General features: G+C 44.2%; 1 protein-coding gene across 1 annotated transcript in view; it reads right to left on the minus strand.

The window, feature by feature from the left end:
- The window catches only part of myripb (myosin VIIA and Rab interacting protein b), a 145337-nt gene that overhangs the window by 31844 nt on the left and 91736 nt on the right, over positions 1 to 21757 (minus strand). Inside the window, 1 exon segment of the mRNA XM_071329076.1 lies at positions 10233 to 10369. Within this exon segment, the coding sequence (XP_071185177.1) occupies positions 10233 to 10369 (137 nt within the window).

Consider the following 21757-nt stretch of genomic DNA (forward strand, 5'->3'; position numbering starts at 1 on the left):
ACCTGCTGTATTCGGGGATTTGATGACAAAACACACGATTGATGACATGCTACTTGACAATCCACCACGGCATGCATTGCCATTGTTATGACACTCTCCTGTCAATCATTTAGCCGCTCCAAGCCTTCACACTGGGCAGAGCCCCTCCCCCTCCCCTACTGGGCGTGTCCTCCTCAAATCAGAAAGCTCATGTCATCTCATGTATAGGGCCCTGTGTTTTGGTTAATCATGTCAGATGACCTGGATTTTAACCTTCATTTAAACTGTCACCTTTTCTTTTTACGTCAGCTGGTCCAGCACCATCCTCAGACAATTGCTTTCACTTGTGGTCCAATCCTCATTTCTGGAAAAAGCTTAAAATGGAGGTTAAAATCCAGGTCATGTGACATGATTAACCAAAACACAGGGCCCTACTCATGTCAAATGATTATAGAGGGATGGAGAGAGATAACCATCTCCTTTGTGTTCCTCCTTGTTCCTGTTTCATATCCTCTCACTGACCACGGTCTTACCTTTTTCCCACTTAAGGCTCGGCAGAGGAATCACTCGATATCACCATGACAACCCTGCAGACGACAGCACCGGTCTGTGTGTGTATGTGTGTTTGTGTGAGCGAGAGAAAGAGGGTGTGTGTCCTGTCAGTAAAGAGCACTCAAAGCTGAAGTTCCTCCAGCAGCAGGAGGAAGGGCAGTACAGACGGCTTTCAATTATATTCGAGCATCTGGCACCACGCAGAGAGCGAGAGAGAGAGCGAGAGAGAGAGAGAGAGAGAGAGAGAGATGCACAGACTGGGAGTACACCTGAATCCTCCATCTGCTGCATGATGTAGTGTAACATTCTGGCCACCAGGGGCACTGCAGCTCATGAGACGTTACAGCAGCCATTAGGGGTTGGGACGAAAGGGGCATGGTGGATTTCTGTTCTGTTCTCAAACTGTTAAATCTCTTCTGACAACGCCTCTGCCATATACTGTGTGTGTGTGTGTGTGTGTGTGTGTGTGTGTGTGTGTGTGTGTGTGTGTGTGTGTGTGTGTGTGTGTGTGTGTGTGTGTGTGTGTGTGTGTGTGTGTGTGTGAGTAAGAGAGAGAGAGAGAGAGGCGTGTGTGTTTGTCCTTAAACCTCGTAAAACGTCTGACGGATGGTTACTGACAGATCAATATGTCTTTGACATCACATACACCCCCCCCCCCCCAAACGCACTCACACACATACACAATCTCTCTTTCTAACACCCCCACTGGACACAGTCTAGATTGTTCCAATCCCTGAAGTTGCAGGGGGTAATCCTTGTGTAATATTAGCAGACAAGCTAGTGTTAAGGCTGCTGCTCAGCAAGCTTAATGGGGGAGAGAAGAGAGTGGCGATGCTGCTCGGTCCGGGTGGGGTGGTGGTGCCGCTGCTGCTGGGCTTGCTGACTAGTAATCCCCTCCGTTGCAATGGCCACTTTGTCCTCTGAGTGATTAGTTCCTGCTGTAGGAACAGTTTTATCTGCTCTCAACCTCTCATCATCCAGATGCCATTGTCCCCCCCCCCACCCCATCAGCCTGATCTGTTAGAGTGTGTGGAGTTAGGGAGTATTACTGTTGTATAGCACACTGGGTTTAAAGGGGCAATCTGCGATTCAAAGAACAACAGCGGAGGAGTTCTTCGAGTTCTTCAAGAATGAATGGCTCCCATTTCAAAAATGGATATACTAATCCCAGATTGCTCCTTTCAAGGGATAAGTTGATTGAACCATATTGTTAAAACTATCCGCCATGGCATTAGGCCTACTGTTAGCCGTAGTACCAATAATGGTAGTTATGGCAGGAATAGTGCCACTGGTGACAATGTGTTCACCTGACTGGTGGCAGTTGGTCCAATCAGCTCCACTCTTTGTCTGTGTGTCCATGTGACTGCTGGCTGGCTATTGGTCCAATCAGCTCTACTGTATGTGTGTCCCCATACAGTCCAAAAAAGCCCTCCTGTCCCAATCTGTCTTTCCAGCTGTCCCTCTGTGATCCCCTCTCCTGCCCTTCACTCCCTACTCTCCTCCTCTCCTCTTACTGCCACTCTTACATCACACAAGGAGGTAATAGGATTAGCTGCTAGCTGCCGCTGGGCTCCCATTTCAGATGAGCTGAGCAGATTATACAGCTTCAGAGTTAGAAACACACACTGCATCAAACCGTATTGACTGACTGACTAGCTGGCTGATGGAATGACGGACGAACTGGGAGAAGTGGGGGGGGGGGGGGGGGTGCGCATGTGTGTTTGAGACAAGGGATGTTAACATCAGTTCTCTTCTAAACAAAGTATGCATGAGTTACGGCTTTATTTTCCTCTTGTGTGTGTGCATGCATGCATATGTGTGAGTCCGTTTGTGTATGTGCGTGAGTGCGTTTGTCCCTGAGAATGTCCTCCTCACCATTCTGAATGTGCTCCCCCCTCCCCTTTCTTGTATACCAGATTTAAAGGGAAGAGATTGTCAATAAGTACCCATAATGGGTCAAGGCCATGGGGCTGTAGAAATACTGGATAAAGACGTTTTGTATTCTTCCGAAAGCTTGGTGAGTGTCCCAAATGGCACCCTATTCCCTATATAGTGCCCTATCTTTGACCAGAGTCCATCAGGGTTGGGGTCAATTCCATTTCAATTGTTGTTGTAATTGCGATCCAATTACGATCTTCTCTCATCGCTGCAACTCCCCAATGGGCTCGGAAGAGGAAAAGGGCGAGTAATGCGTCCTGGGATCGAACCCCAGGCTGTAGTGGCGCTGCAACACTGCGATGCAGTGCCTTGGACCGCTGCACCACTCAAGAGGCCCTTGGTGTATTTTCTGAATAGACTGGAATTGAAATGGAATTGACCCTAACCCTGGAGTCCATAGGGGAAATAGTGCAACATAAAGGGAATAGGGAGCCATTTGGCCGCAGCCCTTGATGTTTACTTAGAAATATATTTTTGGAGCCCACATTGAATACAAAATGTAAAGGAATCCTTCACGTAATGTAGCCTATAGAAATAATTCCCTTTATAAAACAAACACAACGTTGCTCCATTATTTCATGGTTGGTACATTTTATTGACATAATGAACTATATAATGTAACTCGATTTGTGAAATCTAGCTGACTGTAGCTGTTGGTTTGAGTTGAAGAGTTTTTGACAAACTAGAGGAAAAATCTAACTTCTTTAAGAAAAAGCAGATATGATTTGAAAGTAATAGATCACTTTCAGCCCATTTGAAAGTCACAGGTGAATGAAGGTTAGGTTTTACCTCCATTGCCATTTTAAAAGGATAGTTCACCCAAATTACAAAATGGCGTATTGGTTTCCTTACCTTGTAAGCAGAACAAGATTTTGACACATCTTTTGGGGACAAAAATGTCTGCTAATACTAACTTTATTTTTTAAATTTTGTCCCCAATAAATGCACACCTACTCATTCAAGGGATTTTCTGTAATTTTACTATTTTCTACATTGTAGAATAACAGCGAAGACATCAAAAATACGAAAAAACACATATGGAATCATATAGTAACCTAAAAAGTGTTAAGCAAGACACCAGTTTACATGTCAACAGTGAAGAGGCGACTCCGGGATACTGGCCTTCTAGGCAGAGATCCTCTGTCCAGTGTCTGTGTTCTTTTGCCCATCTTAACCTTTTCTTCTTATTGGCCAGTCTGAGATATTGCTTTTTCTTTGCAACTCTGCTTGAAGGCCAGCATCCCGGAGTCGCCTCTTCACTGTTGACATTGAGACTGGTATTTTGCGGGTACTATTTAATGAAGCTGCCAGTTGAGGACTTGTGAGGGGTCTGTTTCTCAAAAAAGACACTCTAATGTAGTTGTCCTCTTGCTCAGTTGTGCACCGGGGCCTCCCACTCCTTTTTCTATTCTGGTTAGAGCCAGTTTGTGCTATTCTGTGAAGGGAGTAGTACATAGCATTGTACGAGATCTTCAGTTTCTTGGCAATTTCTCGCATGGAATAGCCTTCATTTCTCAGAACTGGAGTAGACTGACGAATTTCAGAAGAAAGATCTTTGTTTCTGGCCATTTTGAGCCTGTAATCGAACCCACAAAATGCTGATGCTCCAGATACTCAACTAGTCTAAAGAAGGTCAGTTTTATTGCTTCTTTAATCAGAACAACAGTTTTAAGCTGTGCTAACATAATTGCAAAAGGGTTTTCTAATGATCAATTAGCCTTTAAAATTATAAACTTGGATTAGCTAACACAACGTGCCATTGGAACACAGGAGTGATGGTTGCTGATAAATGTAGATATTCCATAAAAAATCGGACATTTCCAGCTACAATAGTCATTTACAATATTAACAACGTCTACACTGTATTTCTGATCAGCTTAGGTTAAGCTGCCTGCTATCCAAGACCTCTACACCAGGCGGTGTCAGAGGAAGGCCCTAAAAATTGTCAAAGACCCCAGCCACCCCAGTCATAGACTGTTCTCTCTACTACCGCATGGCAAGCGGTACCGGAGTGCCAAGTCTAGGACAAAAAGGCTTCTAAACAGTTTTTACCCCCAAGCCATAAGTCTCCTGAACAGGTAATCAAATGGCTACCCGGACTATTTGCATTGTGTGCCCCCCCCCAACCCCTCTTTTATGCTGCTGCTACTCTCTGTTTATCACATATGCATTGTCACTTTAACTATACATTCATGTACATACTACCTCAATTAGCCCGACCAACCAGTGCCCCCGCACATTGGCTAACCGGGCTATCTGCATTGTGTCCCGCCACCCGCCACCCACCAACCCCTCTTTTACGCTACTGCTACTCTCTGTTATTCAGACACAAGCAGGAGTGGCAGGTAGCCTAGTGGTTAGAGCGTTGGGCTTGTAACCGAAAGGTTGCAAGATCGAATCTCTGAGCTGCCAAGGTAAAAATCTGTCGTTCTGCACCTGAACAAGGCAGTTAAGATTAGAATTAGAAAATTAGAATTTGTTCTAAACTGACTTGCCGAGTTAAATAAAGGTAAAAAATATATATGCATAGTCACTTTAACCATATGTACATGCTACCTAAATCAGCCCAATTCACTGGTGCCTGTAAATAGCCTCGCTTCTGGTATTTTTTTACTGTAGTTTTTATTTCTTTACATACCTATTGTTCACCTTATTTTTTTTTAGAAATTGCACTGTTGGTTAGAGCCTGTAAGTAAGCATTTCACTGTGAGGTCTACACCTGTTGTATTCGGCGCACGTGACAAATACACTTTGTTATGATTTGGAATTTGATGTTACTTTAATGGACAAAAAATGTGACCCCGAACTTTTGAACGGTACTGTATATATACAGTGGGGAGAACAAGTATTTGATACACTGCCGATTTTGTTTTCCTACTTACAAAGCATGTAGAGGTCTGTAATTTTTATCATAGGTACACTTCAACTGTGAGAGACGGAATCAAAAAAGAAAAATCTAAACAAAAATCCAGAAAATCACATTGTATGATTTTTAAGTAATTAATTTGCATTTTATTACATGACATAAGTATTTGATCACCTACCAACCAGTAAGAATTCCGGCTCTCACAGACCTGTTAGTTTTTCTTTAAGAAGCCCTCCTGTTCTCCACTCATTACCTGTATTAACTGCACCTGTTTGAACTCGTTACCTGTATAAAAGACACCTGTCCACACACTCAATCAAACAGACTCCAACCTCTCCACAATGGCCAAGACCAGAGAGCTGTGTAAGGACATCAGGGTTAAAATTGTAGACCTGCACAAGGCTGGGATGGGCTACAGGACAATAGGCAAGCAGCTTGGTGAGAAGGCAACAACTGTTGGCGCAATTATTAGAAAATGGAAGAAGTTCAAGATGACGGTCAATCACCCTCGGTCTGGGGCTCCATGCAAGATCTCACCTCGTGGGGCATCAATGATCATGAGGAAGGTGAGGGATCAGCCCAGAACTACACGGCAGGACCTGGTCAATGACCTGAAGAGAGCTGGGACCACAGTCTCAAAGAAAACCATTAGTAACACACTACGCCGTCATGGATTAAAATCCTGCAGCGCACGCAAGGTCCCCTTGCTCAAGCCAGCGCATGTCCAGGCCCGTCTGAAGTTTGCCAATGACCATCTGGATGATCCAGAGGAGGAATGGGAGAAGGTCATGTGGTCTGATGAGACAAAAATAGAGCTTTTTGGTTTAAACTCCACTCGCCGTGTTTGGAGGAAGAAGAAGGATGAGTACAACCCCAAGAACACCATCCCAACCGTGAAGCATGGAGGTGGAGACATCATTCTTTGGGGATGCTTTTCTGCAAAAGGGACAGGACGACTGCACCGTATTTAGGGGAGGATGGATGGGCCATGTATCGCGAGATCTTGGCCAACAACCTCCTTCCCTCAGTAAGAGCACTGAAGATGGGTCGTGGCTGGGTCTTCCAGCATGACAACGACCCGAAACACACAGCCAGGGCAACTAAGGAGTGGCTCCGTAAGAAGCATCTCAAGGTCCTGGAGTGGCCTAGCCAGTCTCCAGACCTGAACCCAATAGAAAATCTTTGGAGGGAGCTGAAAGTCCGTTTTGCCCAGCGACAGCCCCGAAACCTGAAGGATCTGGAGAAGGTCTGTATGGAGGAGTGGGCCAAAATCCCTGCTGCAGTGTGTGCAAACCTGGTCAAGAACTACAGGAAACGTATGATCTCTGTAATTTCAAACAAAGGTTTCTGTACCAAATATTAAGTTCTGCTTTTCTGATGTATCAAATACTTATGTCATGCAATAAAATGCAAATGAATTACTTAAAAATCATACAATGTGATTATCTGGATTTTTCAACTCAACTCACAGTTGAAGTGTACCTATGATAAAAATTACAGACCTCTACATGCTTTGTAAGTAGGAAAACCTGCAAAATCGGCAGTGTTTCAAATACTTGTTCTCCCCACGGTATATATATATATATATATATATTCTTTTTTTTTTATCGAGATGGAAAAAAGCTTTCAGTGTGAACTTAAATGACTAAAACCAGCTAGGAAGTATGTAGAAAAGATCATGGAATAATCATATATTTGAGAACTAACAATCACCAAAATAAAAGCTAGGTTGTCAGGGAGAATTTTCCATTCCAAAAACATATTTTTTGTTGTTGTTACTTTTACCCCTTTTTCTCCCCAATTTCATGATATCCAATTGGTAGTTACAGTCTTGTCCCATCGCTGCAACTCCCGTACGGACTCAGGAGAGGTGAAGGTCGAGAGCCATGCGTCCTCCGAAACACAACCCTGCCAAACACAACCCCCCCCTAACCCGGACGACTCTGGGCCAATTGTGCACCGCCTCATGGGTCTCCCGGTCACGGCCAGCTGTAACACAGCCTGGGATCGAACCCGGGTCTGTAGTGACGCCTCAAGCGTATTTGTTTTGATATTGTATGAGCAAAACAACTAAGCATTAGCCATGGCAAAATGCATAGAATTGCAGGAAATTAGCTTTAAAAATTGCTAAAAAATTCTCAGCTTCATCTACAAAGTCATAGAAATAAAAATTCTAACAATTCTCTACACCAACAAGATTGGGGCCTAGACTGCTTAATGGGAATTTAAACCAATATGTCATTTTAAAATTTGGACAAACTATCCCTTTAACTCCATCACTTCCCCTTGAGAATAATGTGACCTTCACTCCAACATGGCTGGAACATAAATGTGAGGTATTTGTTATTTGTACCTTCCATGTCTGTCGTATGCAGTGAAAGTGAAATATGTACACGTGTGACCTACAAGAAGACTGCTGCAGAGCTTCTACGATGGATGTTGTTCTAGGGATGTGTGCGCACGTGTGTGTGCGTTCATGCGTATGTATGCGCATGTCCTAGAGGCCTGTGCTCTCTAGCCTCAGTGTGGCCTGAGGGTAAAGGTCAGACAGAGCTAGCACCACACAGTAAAAAGAAGACACTCTACTTAATGCTATCTAGGCTTACACAAACAGCACAATGCTATGATAACATTCCCACAACAGCACGATAACCATCACCGAGCCGCATGCATGGTAATGTTTTACAGCACAAGCAAGACAGCCTTCACGGGGTAGTGTGGCACAATAAACGTTTATGTAGAATAACTTTATAACGTTCACACAACCACGAGATAACGTTGCCCAATCGTTACTCTAACATCCATCGTTACTCTAACATCGTTACTCTAACATCCGACCATCCCACCGGGCAAAGACATCAGATCAACATCCAGTCATGATTGATATATGAGTTGTCAAGAAACATGAATTCAGTGATGCAACGCTGATGGAACGTGATCATTTCGACAAGGTACGGTGAAATGATGTGGAAACAATGTTGACTCAACGAATTGTGGTCCAGTGGGGTGTGAGGTCAAACAAACAAAATGGCTGCATTCCAGGCTGACTACAACGCAGATCAAATCAAATTGTATTTGTCACATGCGCCGAATGCAACCTTACAGTGAAATGCTTACTTACAAGCCCTTAACCAATAATGCAGTTTTAAGAAAATACCAACAAAAAAAAGTAAGAGATAAGAATAACAAATAATTAAGTAGGAGCAGTAAATAACAATAGCGGGTCTATATACAGGGGGTACCGGTACAGAGTCAATGTGCGGGGACACCGGTGTCGAGGTAATTGAGGTAATTTTTTATCTTACCTTTATTTAACGACGCAAGTCAGTTAAGAACAAATTCTTACTTACAATGACGGCCTACCGGGGAACAGTGGGTTAACTGCCTTGTTCAGGGGCAGAACGACAGATTTTTTACCTTCTCAGGTCGGGGATTCGATCCAACAACCTTTTGGTTACTGGCCCAATGCTCTAAACACTAGGGTTATTAAAGTGGCTATGCATAGATTTTGCAACAGTTGCAACAGCGTAGGTGGGGGTGCAAATAGTCTGGGTAGCTGTTCAGGATTAGCTGTATTAGCTGTTCAGGAGTCTTATGGCTTGGGGGTTTAGAAGCTGTTTAGAAGCTTCTTGGACCTAGACTTGGCGCTCCGGTACCGCTTGCCATGCGGTAGCAGAGAGAACAGTCTATGATTAGGGTGGCTGGAGTCTTTGACAATTTTTAGGGGCTTCCTCTGACACCGCCTGGTATAGAGGTCCTGGATGGCAGGAAGCTTGGCCCCAGTGATGTACTGGGCCGTTGCGGTGGGAGGCCAAGCAGTTGCCATACCAGGCAGTGATGCAACCCATCAAGATGCTCTCGATGGTGCAGCTGTGAAACCTTTTGAGGATCTGAGGACCCATGCCAAATCTTTTCAGTCTCCTGAGGGGGTAGGTTTGTCGTGTCCTCTACACGACTGTCTTGATGTGCTTGGACATTGCCTTCCAGATCTCACTATGCCTGGATAGGTGTTTAACATGAGCTAACCCCATAATATGACTTAGCAGTCTGATGTCCAACTGTGCGGTCGATGGCGTGGCACACAAACATTGGTTGATGCAATGCAACGGCTACAATGTAGTCGGCCTGAAACGTGACCAATGTCATGATATCAGTTGGTTCAGTGAGTCAGTGACAGTAGCTTACCTATACCATGAATTTGGTTGTCTCTTTCCTGCTTCCTGCTGCTCTCTGGTCTGGGAACATTAGTGACTCACACACAGCCCTGTCCTGAAATAAATTATGTGTGTGTGTGTGTGTGTGTGTGTGTGTGTGTGTGTGTGTGTGTGTGTGTGTGTGTGTGTGTGTGTGTGTGTGTGTGTGTGTGTGTGTGTGTGTGTGTGTAAAAGAGAAAGCGTGGGCGTGTATGTCTGTTAGCCAATGGTTCAGTTTCTCTCCACACAAATGTCCACGTGACGTGTGGGACTGAGTGAGTGTGGTTCCTTGACGCAAGACCTTTTGCCCCCTGTAGTTGAGTTACTAACTGAGATCCATTAATGAGACGTCATAGCCAACAGAGAATGTCAGGCAGTCATTGAGAAGTGGGCATACAGAAGAGAGCGATCACATCAAAAACACAACACTAGAGGAATTACACTGCTTGCGCCCCAAATTACACTATATTCCCTATTTAGTGCACTTCTAGGGCACTGATCAAAAGTACTGCACTATATACATAAAAAACACAACACTAGAGGAATTACACTGCTTGCGTCCCAAATTACACTATATTCCCTATTTAGTGCACTTCTAGGGCACTGATCAAAAGTACTGCACTATATAGGGAAAAGGGTGCCATTTGGGATGCACACACCGTTCCGTACATGGAAGAGACAAAAGAGAGAGACATTTCCTGTACCTGGTAGATCGGAGTAGCCTCCTCTCTCCACTATGTGATTCCTGTAGAGCGTCTTCAGAACCTTGGCACTGCCGAACCTCTTGAAGCGGCTCTTCAAGTTGTTATAGAACCATTCCAGAGACTGGGTCCTCAATATCCTGGAGAGGAGGAGAAGAAAGAGGGAGAGAGAGAGAGAGATAAGGGAGAGAGAGAGTCAGTCACAGGTGAAATTAAACATGGCACAGAGTAAAGAGGATGGAGAAAGAAAAGCACAAAGGAACCGGGGAAAACTTCTAATCGCGGCCGAGTCAAACTTTGGCACGGCGTTCAAGAAATCCATTAAGAAAACGCAGAGTTTAATTTGATGCCTTTGTATTACCGCGGCAGAGAGATAACTACAGTTTATCGCTTTCAGGCGACGCTGCGCGTTTCGTGGGAAACACTTTCCCTTGTGAACAGACGAAGTCAGGGAGAGAGAGCTGGCTTCTGTCTTGTTCTCCGTCCATGGGCTGCATCTCAAATGGCACCCTTTTCCCCTACATAGTGCAATAGGGAAACCCATAGCGCTCTGATCAAAATTAGTGCACTGTATAGGGAATAGGGTGCCAGAGGCGCAGCAGCGCCTCTTCAACCTCAGGAGGCTGAAGAAATTCGGCTTGTCACCAAAAGCACTCACAAACTTCTACAGATGCACAATCGAGAGCATCCTGTCGGGCTGTATCACCGCCTGGTACGGCAACTGCTCCGCACACAACCGTAAGGCTCTCCAGAGGGTAGTGAGGTCGGCAGAACGCATCACCCGGGGCAAACTACCTGCCCTCCAGGACACCTACACCACCCGATGTCACAGGAAGGCCATAAAGATCATCAAGGACAACAACCACCCAAGCCACTACCTGTTCACCCCGCTATCATCCAGAAGGCGAGGTCAGTACAGGTGCATCCAAGCAGGGACCGAGAGACTGAAAAACAGCTTCTATCTCAAGGCCATCAGACTGTTAAACAGCCACCACTAACATTTAGCGGCCGCTGCCAACAAACTGACTCAGCTCCAGCCACCTTAAAAATGGGAATTGATGGAAATTATGTAAAAATGTACCACCAGCCACTTTAAACAATGCCACCTAATATAATGTTTACATACCCTACATTACACATCTCTTATGTATATGTATATACTGTACTCTATATCATCTACTGCATCTTGCCATCTTATGTAATACATGGACCACTAGCCACTTTAAACTATGCCACTTTATGTTTACATACCCTACAGTACTCATCTCATAGGTATATACCGTACTCTATACCATCTACTGCACCTTGCCTATGCCGTCTGTACCATCACTCATTCATATATCTTTATGTACATATTCTTTATCCCTTTACACTTGCGTGTATAAGGTAGTAGTTGCGGAATTGTTAGGTTAGATTACTTGTTGTTATTACTGCATTGTCGGAACTAGAAGCACAAGCATTTCGCTACACTCGCATTAACATCTGCTAACCATGTGTATGTGACTAATAAATTTGATTTGATTTGATTTTGACCTGAGACACAGCCAGCCCCTGGTGTTAAGTCACGGAGTCAAGTCAAGCAGTTAACAGTCCCATTCACAGCCCCTCTCCAGCACTTTTATGTGAATAAGTGCCTTGTTAATCCGACGATCCAATGCCATTGGAGTGTATTGTGTGTGTGTGTGTTGTGTATGTTTCCGTGTGTATTGACTGTGTATTGAGTGGGTGTGTGTGTCTGTATGTGTATGTGTTGTGTGCATGCATGTGTGTTTGAATGCCAAATCCTTTTTCTCACGGGTTGGTGTGGATCTGTAGCTGTTATGTGTTTAACGGGCGCTAGCTGCTTGTCCAGACCAGACTGCTGTGGTCTGTGTGTTACGTAAGCAGTCATTTATGCTGGAGTGTGTTCTGATTTACAAAACATGAGAAAAGCGCTCGCCTTGCGCCACTGTTGCATCGGATTGCGTGAATCTCTGCCAACTTTGTTTTTAATCTCTCTCAAACCTCCGCCCGCCCTATTTAATTTCACACCAAACCCTTCTTACATACTGTTCACATAATGATGCACACGACAGACCAGACCAGACCAGACCAGACCAGACCAGACCAGACCAGACAAGACCAGACCAGACAGACAGAGTCCAAGTTTATGTGCATAATCTGTTTTGTCATCTTATATACACTACCGTTCAAAAGTTTGGGGTCACTTAGAAATGTTCTTGTTTTTGAAAGAAAAGTACATTTTTTCTCCATTAAAATAACATCAAATTGATCAGAAATACAGTGTAGACATTGCTAATGTTGTAAATAACTATTGTAGCTGGAAACTGAAGATTTTTCATGGAATATCTACATAAGCGTACAGAGGCCCATTATCCCATTATCATTACTCTTTATATTCTGGTTAGAGCCAGTTTACACTGTTCTGTGAAGGGAGTAGTACACAGCGTTGTACGACATCTTCAGTTTCTTGGCAATTTCTCGCATGGCCTTCATTTCTCAGAACAAGAATAGCCTGACAAGTTTCAGAATAAAGTTCTTTGTTTCTGGCCATTTTGAGCCTGTAATCGAACCCACAAATGCTGATGCTCCAAGATACTCAACTAGTCTAAAGAAGGCCAGTTTTATTGCTTCTTTAATCAGAACGACAGTTTTCAGCTGTGCTAACATAATTGCAAAATGGTTTTCTAATGATCAATTTGCCTTTTAAAATGATAAACTTGGATTAGCTAACACAGCGTTCCATTGGAACACAGGAGTGATGGTTGCTGATAATGGGGCTACAATAGTAATTAACAACATTAACAATGTCTGCACTGTATTTCTGAATAATTTTGATGGTATTTTAAATGGACAAAAGTATTTCTAAGTGACCCCAAACTTTTGAACGGTAGTGTATGTTACCCCTCACTGCCCTGATGAAAGTAAGAGAGTGTGTGGGAGAGAAAGAGATAGAATGTTGTTTTGTGTGTGCCAGGCAGGAGTGAGTGTGTCTCTCTATGCCAACCTGAGACGAACCAGGTACATATAGAGACGGGAGAAATGGGCACACTGCTAATGGAGGATCCTGAGTGCCCCTGAAGGACATCGGGTTTGTAGGCTCTCATCCCTCCATCCCTCCCTCTGTTCTCTGTGTATTTATTATCTATCCTCCTCTCCTGCCAAATGTGGCCGGCTTCCTTAATTCACGCCCGGGGTCATCCATGTAACGGTAATGGCTGCCAAAAGCGAGCGAGAGCGCCCAAATTAAAACGCCCGGCTGTTTTTTTAATCTCTGGCTGCTTGCTCCTGACTGCCGCAGCACGGTCAAACAGGAAATAAATAAATAAACTAGCAACGGAAGAGAACCAGGGGAGAAATACTAATGGCTTCTGTGCGAACTCAGAAACTAAGAAAAGGTGGCCTAAAGTGACACAGAGGTATATTGAACAACAGGAATTGTCCCGTGGGGTGTTTAGTTAGGTGGTAGAGTTAGGCCACACAAAATGACATCAATCTTGCCCACAGCGGAATCGAGTGGTATCCAGGAGGCTACGACGTGAGGCAATTTCACCTCGTTAGTGAAATGTGAACGTGTAATTGTTGATTAAATAGGAGGTTGAGACCTCATTTGTCACGTTGCTGTGTGGTGACTTTGGACTAGAAAGGCCAGTGCTATCACATCCACGCTCATGCATATTTAAGTTCTGCATCAGTGGGCTCAACGTGCAACAGAGCAGCCCTCCACTACCCTGCGCCTGTCACTCAAGACAGGTAGCGAAACAGACGGATGAGAATGTATGGTTCATCCGGCATCTGCTCCTTCTCTCCTCCTCCCTTACAGGCTACTTAAACGTCAAGCTATCCACTAAACTAACCCTCCAAAATTAAGTCAGTACAGTAACCCTGTCAAATTAAGTCAAATTAAGTCAGTATATCAACCTCTTCAAATTAAGTCAGTACACTAACCTAACCCTCCTAAATTAAGTCCGTACACTAACCGTTTTTGTGAGGAGGAGTATTTTCGGAGAGGGAAGTTTTGTGATCTATGGAACATAACATCTTGTGTGTTTATCCGATATGAGGAAGAATCAAAAGTGAGAATTTGGGAAAGTGAAGTGGATAAGGGGAGGAGGTTTCGGTTGGCAGCCCACTGCTGTAGTACAGCAGTTTTTGGCAAATCCATATTCCATAATAAGGTTAAGAAATTCCACGTTTCCTGCTCACATGAATAAGGGAGCGGCATTCCTTTAGAGTGTCTCTTCGTCTTTTGGTTTCTTGGTGCAGAATTTCCCTGCATTACTCCCTCCTCACCCCCTTGCCTTGGAGCTTGGGAGGGAAAGGTTCCCCAACCTAAACGTAATATAGTAAACGAAAATCCGGGACACTCAAATTAGTATGATACGGTACATTTGGTATGGTATGTATTCATTTGTGGATGTCCTTCATTCATTTCGTATTATACTGTATGTTATGAATTACAATTGGTATGATGTTACATGTTGCAATTCATACATATGTTATGGATTTGCAATACATATGATATGTTACAAATTCCAATTTGTTGTTACTAACGTTAGCTAGGTGGCTAATTGGCTAACGTTAGCTAGGTTAGGGGCTAGGGGTTTATGGTTATGGTTAGGGTTAAGGGTTACATTTAGGGTTAGGAGTTAGATTAAAGGGTTAAGTTTAGGGGAAGGGTTGTCTAACACGCAAAGTAGTTGCAAAATAGCTAAAACGTAGTAAGTGGCTGCAAAGTTGCTAAAATGCTAAAGTTGTCCGTGATGAGATTCAAACAGGCAACCTTTGGGTTGCTAGACGCTCGCATTAAACGCCCCACCCACCCATCTATCCATCCATCCATCCATCCTGACCAACCACCCTCCTTTTGTTTTTGCCCTAAGTAATCTTCTGTCCTACATAACCATACCTAACAGAACATTTTCGTTTACGATGTTACGTCTAGTCGATGAGACCAGGCAGGCCTCCCTCCCCCTTCCTCGCCTATCTCGCTCTCTCTCCTCGCTCTCATCCGATCAATTTGCACATATAAATGCGATTTAAATAAAATATGTATGTGAAGTGCAGAAAAGAAGCCCCTCTGTGGTTCTGCCAAGCTCCCACTTCCCCTGGCAAAAGAAACTATTACCATTATTGACTTTCTGAGGCTTCTAATGAATCCGTGTGCTTTCTGTCAAGGGTGTGGTGCAGGGAGAGAGGAGGCGAGGGGTGGGGGCTGGGGGCTGGGTAAAAACAGTGTTTCTTTAACATCAAAGATCAAATAGAATCTCCGCTCTGAAGACCTTACAGAACATCCCTCCATTTAATGAAAGAAAATGCTGGTGAAATAAAGCCGGTCTGTGTTTTATGTTTAGTGTAGGGGTTTTGAAGTTTGAGGAGGACATCTTAAGGAGTTTGCTGTGAAATGTTTGAACAGTGTTTGTGGGATCTGACCATTTCAATCACAGGATGTGTCAAAACGTCATGGAAGGTTCAAGTTATGTGTCGAAACACACTCCCCCCCCCCCCCTGTCTGTTGAAAAGCTAGAAAAAAAGTTTACTATTTTTGTGTGGGAAAATCTTACAAGAAATGTTACACATTACATTTTTTTGCCATTGGGTGGAAATGTAATTCAATAAAACCAATTCCATTTCCAGACACAAAAACAAATTAGTCCAGACATGCTTTTACTGTGATTTGAATCATAACCAGACAGCTATAAGCACGGCACAACAGAAAAGGTGAAAATGGTCAGCATTAGACTATGCATTTCACTAACAAGAGAGAATATGCTAAATGTCTGATTTATATAAATCCTTATGTAATATTGTTTGGCTCTAAATGTACATATCAGAGGTTAGGTCTGAGCCTGGGAGCAGCAGCTATTCATATTAATAAAGTTAAGTGATGAGAATTGTAAATGCTATTATTCAACAACAAAAAATCATCCTCCCATCTGCTATAATCCAACCCTCCCTCTCTCTCTACTTTGTGTGTGTGTGTGCATGCATGTATATTCAAAGACACAGACAAGAGGGGAGTCCATCACTAACCATTACGAAGCAGTATGAGCTCTCTCTGCATCTCCACTACATTAAACATTTTAAAAAAGTATAGTCATTTAGCAGACACTCTTATCCAGAGTGGCTTCCAGGAGCAATTAGGGTTAAGTGCCTTGCTCAAGAGCACATCAACAGATTTTTTCACCTAGTCGGCTTGGGGACTTGAACCAGCGACCTTTCGGTTACCGGCCCAATGCTCTTAACCATTAGGCTACCTGTCTGAACGGGAAATCTCAGACACTGACAGACGACCGATAGCTCAATCTCATCCCTAAGAAAGGCATGCCTGCTAAACCATCACAAACAGTGGCATGGCCTATTTTAAGGGCCATCACATTAGACCCAATCTAACACATTTCAGATTCTCTTGTGGCCCTCAATGTAAAGAAAGCGTTTCTGGCCACAGCTCTGTAGGAGTTCCGGATCGGCAAAGTCCACCATGAGAAACATTGCAAACCCTAATCCCCAGAATAGGAATCCCACAACAGACCCAGACAGGGGATCAACACATCATCCTTTCCCCTGAGAAAGGGATACTATCTTGGGCCATCACAGGCAGTGAAGTGGCCTGGCCCTGCTGGTTCAGTATAAGAGGCGAACACTTGAAATATCCTTTAATTCAGCGAGCGTGTTCAGTGCAGAGCCCTAACAGGAGAGGCAGGTGAAGAGGTAGATGACAGCAGGCAGACTGAAACAGCACTGAGCCCCTCTAGAAGCTAACCTCCGAGTGTGTGTGTGTGTGTAAATATGCGCACGCACGCACACACCCACCCATACATCCCCTGGCCGGTTTAGAGGGTCCAGGGTGTTCTGTCTTGCTCACTTAACTCACTTGTGTCTTAAAAAGTCTAAATATAGGAGCAGCACATCCTCACTTCTGCTCAGGCACCGCTAGGCAATTCTCTCACTCAACCGACCGCTCATCTTCTCTCTCTCCTTCCTTCCCTCCCTTCTCCCCCCTCTCCATTGACCCCCTAGCACTGAAACTGGCCATGGCAGCAGCTGAGTGAGCCCAGGTCTGCCTCCCAAATGGCATCCTATTCCCTATATAGTGCACTACTTTTGACCAGTGCCCACTGCATCCCAACCGTGAAGCATGGAAGTGGAAACATCATTCTTTGGGGACAGGACGACTGCACCGTATTGAGGGGAGGATGGATGGGGCCATGTATCGCGAGATCTTGGCCAACAACCTCCTTCCCTCAGTAAGAGCATTGAAGATGGGTCGTGGCTGGGTCTTACAGCATGACAACGACCCGAAACACACAGCCAGGGCAACTAAGGAGTGGCTCCGTAAGAAGCATCTCAAGGTCCTGGAGTGGCCTAGCCAGTCTCCAGACCTGAACCCAATAGAAAATCTTTGGAGGGAGCTGAAAGTCCGTTTTGCCCAGCGACAGCCCCGAAACCTGAAGGATCTGGAGAAGGTCTGTATGGAGGAGTGGGCCAAAATCCCTGCTGCAGTGTGTGCAAACCTGGTCAAGAACTACAGGAAACGTATGATCTCTGTAATTTCAAACAAAGGTTTCTGTACCAAATATTAAGTTCTGCTTTTCTGATGTATCAAATACTTATGTCATGCAATAAAATGCTAATGAATTACTTAAAAATCATACAATGTGATTTTCTGGATTTTTGTTTTAGATTCCGTCTCTCACAGTTGAAGTGTACCTATGATAAAAAATTACAGACCTCTACATGCTTTGTAAGTAGGAAAACGTGCAAAATCGGCAGTGTATCAAATACTTGTTCTCCCCACTGTATTGGTATATGCTTGCTGCCAGCTCTTAATAAACTGTTGGGGAAAATGGTTTTTGACCAAACACAATGTTATTTCTCTGTAAACAAATTAGAAGGGCACTCAACATGGACTGCACTGACACAACTGACTGATGATTGGTTGAAAGAAATTGATAATAAGAAGATTGTGGGAGCTGTACTGTTAGATTTCAGTGCAGCCTTTGATATTATTGACCATAACTGTTGTTGAAAAAACGTGTGTGTTATGGCTTTTCAACCTCTGCCATATCGTGGATTCAGAGCTATCTATATAATAGAACTCAAAGGGTTTTCTTTAATAGACGTTTCTCTAATGTCAAACATGTAACATGTGGGGTACCGCAGAGCAGCTCTGTAGGTCCTCTACTCTTTTCTATTTTTACCACTGGCATTAAACAAAGCATGTGTGTCCATGTATGCTGATGATTCAAACATATACACATCAGCAACCACAGCTAATGAAGTCACTGAAACCCTTAACAAAGAGTTGCAGTTTGTTTTGGAATGGATGGCCAGTAATAAACTGGTACTGAACATCTCTTTATTTATTTTATTTATTTTATTTAACCTTTATTTAACCAGGTAGGCAAATTGAGAACACGTTCTCATTTACAATTGCGACCTGGCCAAGATAAAGCAAAGCAGTTCGACACATACAACAACACATAGTTACACATGGAGTAAAACAAACATATAGTCAATAATACAGTGAAAAAAAAATAAGTCTATATACAATGTGAGCAAGTGAGGTGAGATAAGGGAGGTGAAGGCAAACAAATATATGTATAAATAAATAAAAATATAAAAAGGCCATGGAGGCGAAGTGAGTACAACACAGCAAGTAAAATAAAAACTAAAAAAACACTGGAATGGTTGGTTTGCAGTGGAAGAAAGTGCAAAGTAGAGACAGAAATAATGGGGTGCAAAGGAGCAAAATAAATTAATAAATAAATACAGTAGGTAAAGAGGTAGTTGTTTGGGCTAAATTGTAGATGGGTTATGTACAGGTGCAGTAATCTATGAGCTGCTCTGACAGCTGGTGCTTAAAGCTAGTGAGGGAGATAGGTGTTTCCAGTTTCAGAGATTTTTGTAGTTCGTTCCAGTCATTGGCAGCAGAGAACTGGAAGGAGAGGCGTCCAAAGGAAGAATTGGTTTTGGGGGTGACTAGAGAGATATACCTGCTGGAGCGCGTGCTACAGGTAGGTGCTGCTATGGTGACCAGCGAGCTGAGATAAGGGGGGACTTTACCTAGCAGGGTCTTGTAGATGACCTGGAACCAGTGGGTTTGGCGACGAGTATGAAGCGAGGGCCAGCCAACGAGAGTGTACAGGTCGCAGTGGTGGGTAGTATATGGGGCTTTGGTGACAAAACGGATGGCACTGTGATAGACTGCATCCAATTTATTGAGTAGGGTTTTGGAGGCTATTTTGTAAATGACATCACCGAAGTCGAGGATTGGTAGGATGGTCAGTTTTACAAGGGTATGTTTGGCAGCATGAGTAAAGGATGCTTTGTTGCGGAATAGGAAGCCAATTCTAGATTTGACTTTGGATTGGAGATGTTTGATGTGGGTCTGGAAGGAGAGTTTACAGTCTAACCAGACACCTAGGTATTTGTAGTGGTCCACATATTCTAAGTCAGAGCCGTCCAAAGTAGTGATGTTGGACAGGCGGGCAGGAGCAGGCAGCGATCGGTTGAAGAGCATGCATTTGGTTTTACTTGTATTTAAGAGCAGTTGGAGGCCACGGAAGGAGAGTTGTATGGCATTGAAGCTCGCCTGGAGGGTTGTTAACACAGTGTCAAAAGAAGGGCCAGAAGTATACAGAATAGTGTCGTCTGCGTAGAGGTGGATCAGAGAATCACCAGCAGCAAGAGCGACATCATTGATGTAAACAGAGAAGAGAGTCGGTCCAAGAATTGAACCCTGTGGCACCCCCATAGAGACTGCCAGAGGCCCGGACAACAGACCCTCCGATTTGACACACTGAACTCGATCAGAGAAGTAGTTGGTGAACCAGGCGAGGCAATCATTAGAGAAGCCAAGGCTGTCGAGTCTGCCAATGAGGATGTGGTGATTGACAGAGTCAAAAGCCTTGGCCAGGTCAATGAATACGGCTGCACAGTATTGTTTCCTATCGATGGCGGTTACGATATCGTTTATGACCTTGAGCGTGGCTGAGGTGCACCCATGACCAGCTCTGAAACCAGATTGCATAGCGGAGAAGGTGTGGTGTGATTCGAAATGGTCGGTAATCTGTTTGTTGACTTGGCTTTCGAAGACCTTAGAAAGGCAGGGTAGGATAGATATAGGTCTGTAGCAGTTAGGGTCAAGGGTGTCCCCCCCTTTGAAGAGGGGGATAACCGCAGCTGCTTTCCAATCTTTGGGGATCTCAGACGACACGAAAGAGAGGTTGAAGAGGCTAGTAATAGGGGTGGCAACAATTTCAGCAGATAGTTTTAGAAAGAAAGGGTCCAGATTATCTAGCCCGGCTGATTTGTAAGGGTCCAGATTTTGCAGCTCATTAAGAACATCAGCTGACTGTATTTGGGAGAAAGAGAAATGGGGAAGGCTTGGGCGAGTAGCAGAGGGGAGGGCAGTGCTGTTGTCCGGGGTAGGGGTAGCCAGGTGGAAAGCATGGCCAGCCGTAGAAAAATGCTTATTGAAATTCTCAATTATAGTGGATTTGTCGGTGGTGACAGTGTTTCCTATCTTCAGAGCGGTTGGAAGCTGGGAGGAGGTGTTCTTATTCTCCATGGACTTTACGGTGTCCCAGAACTTTTTTGAATTTGTGTTGCAGGAAGCAAATTTCTGCTTGAAAAAGCTAGCCTTGGCTGTTCTAACTGCCTGTGTATATTGGTTTCTGGCTTCCCTGAAAAGTTGCATATCACGGGGGCTGTTCGATGCTAATGCAGAACGCCATAGGATGTTTTTCTGTTGGTTAAGGGCAGTCAGGTCAGGAGAGAACCAAGGGCTATATCTGTTCCTGGTTCTAAATTTCTTGAATGGGGCATGCTTATTCAAGATGGTGAGGAAGGCATTTTTAAAAAATGACCAGGCATCCTCTACTGACGGGATGAGATCAATATCCTTCCAGGATACCCCGGCCAGGTCGATTAGAAAGGCCTGCTCGCTGAAGTGTTTCAGGGAGCGTTTGACAGTGATGAGTGGAGGTCGTTTGACCGCTGACCCATTACGGATGCAGGCAATGAGGCAGTGATCGCTGAGATCTTGGTTGAAAACAGCAGAGGTGTATTTGGAGGGCAAGTTTGTTAGGATGATATCTATGAGGGTACCCGTGTTTACGGAATTGGGGTGGTACCTGGTAGGTTCATTGATAATTTGTGTGAGATTGAGGGCATCAAGCTTAGATTGTAGGGTGGCTGGGGTGTTGAGCATGTTCAAATTTAGGTCGCCTAGCAGCACGAGCTCTGAAGATAGATGGGGGGCAATCAGTTCACATATAGTGTCCAGAGCACAGCTAGGGGCAGAGGGTGGTCTATAGCAGGCGGCAACGGTGAGAGACTTGTTTTTAGAGAGGTGGATTTTTAAAAGTAGAAGTTCAAATTGTTTGGGAACAGACCTGGATAGTATAACAGAACTCTGCAGGCAGTCTTTGCAGTAGATTGCAACACCGCCCCCTTTGGCCGTTCTATCTTGTCTGAAAATCTTGTAATTGGGGATGAAAATGTCTGAATTTTTGGTGGTCTTT

This window comes from Salvelinus alpinus, chromosome 10 (assembly GCF_045679555.1).
Source record: "Salvelinus alpinus chromosome 10, SLU_Salpinus.1, whole genome shotgun sequence".
NCBI classification, from domain to species: Eukaryota; Metazoa; Chordata; class Actinopteri; order Salmoniformes; family Salmonidae; genus Salvelinus; species Salvelinus alpinus.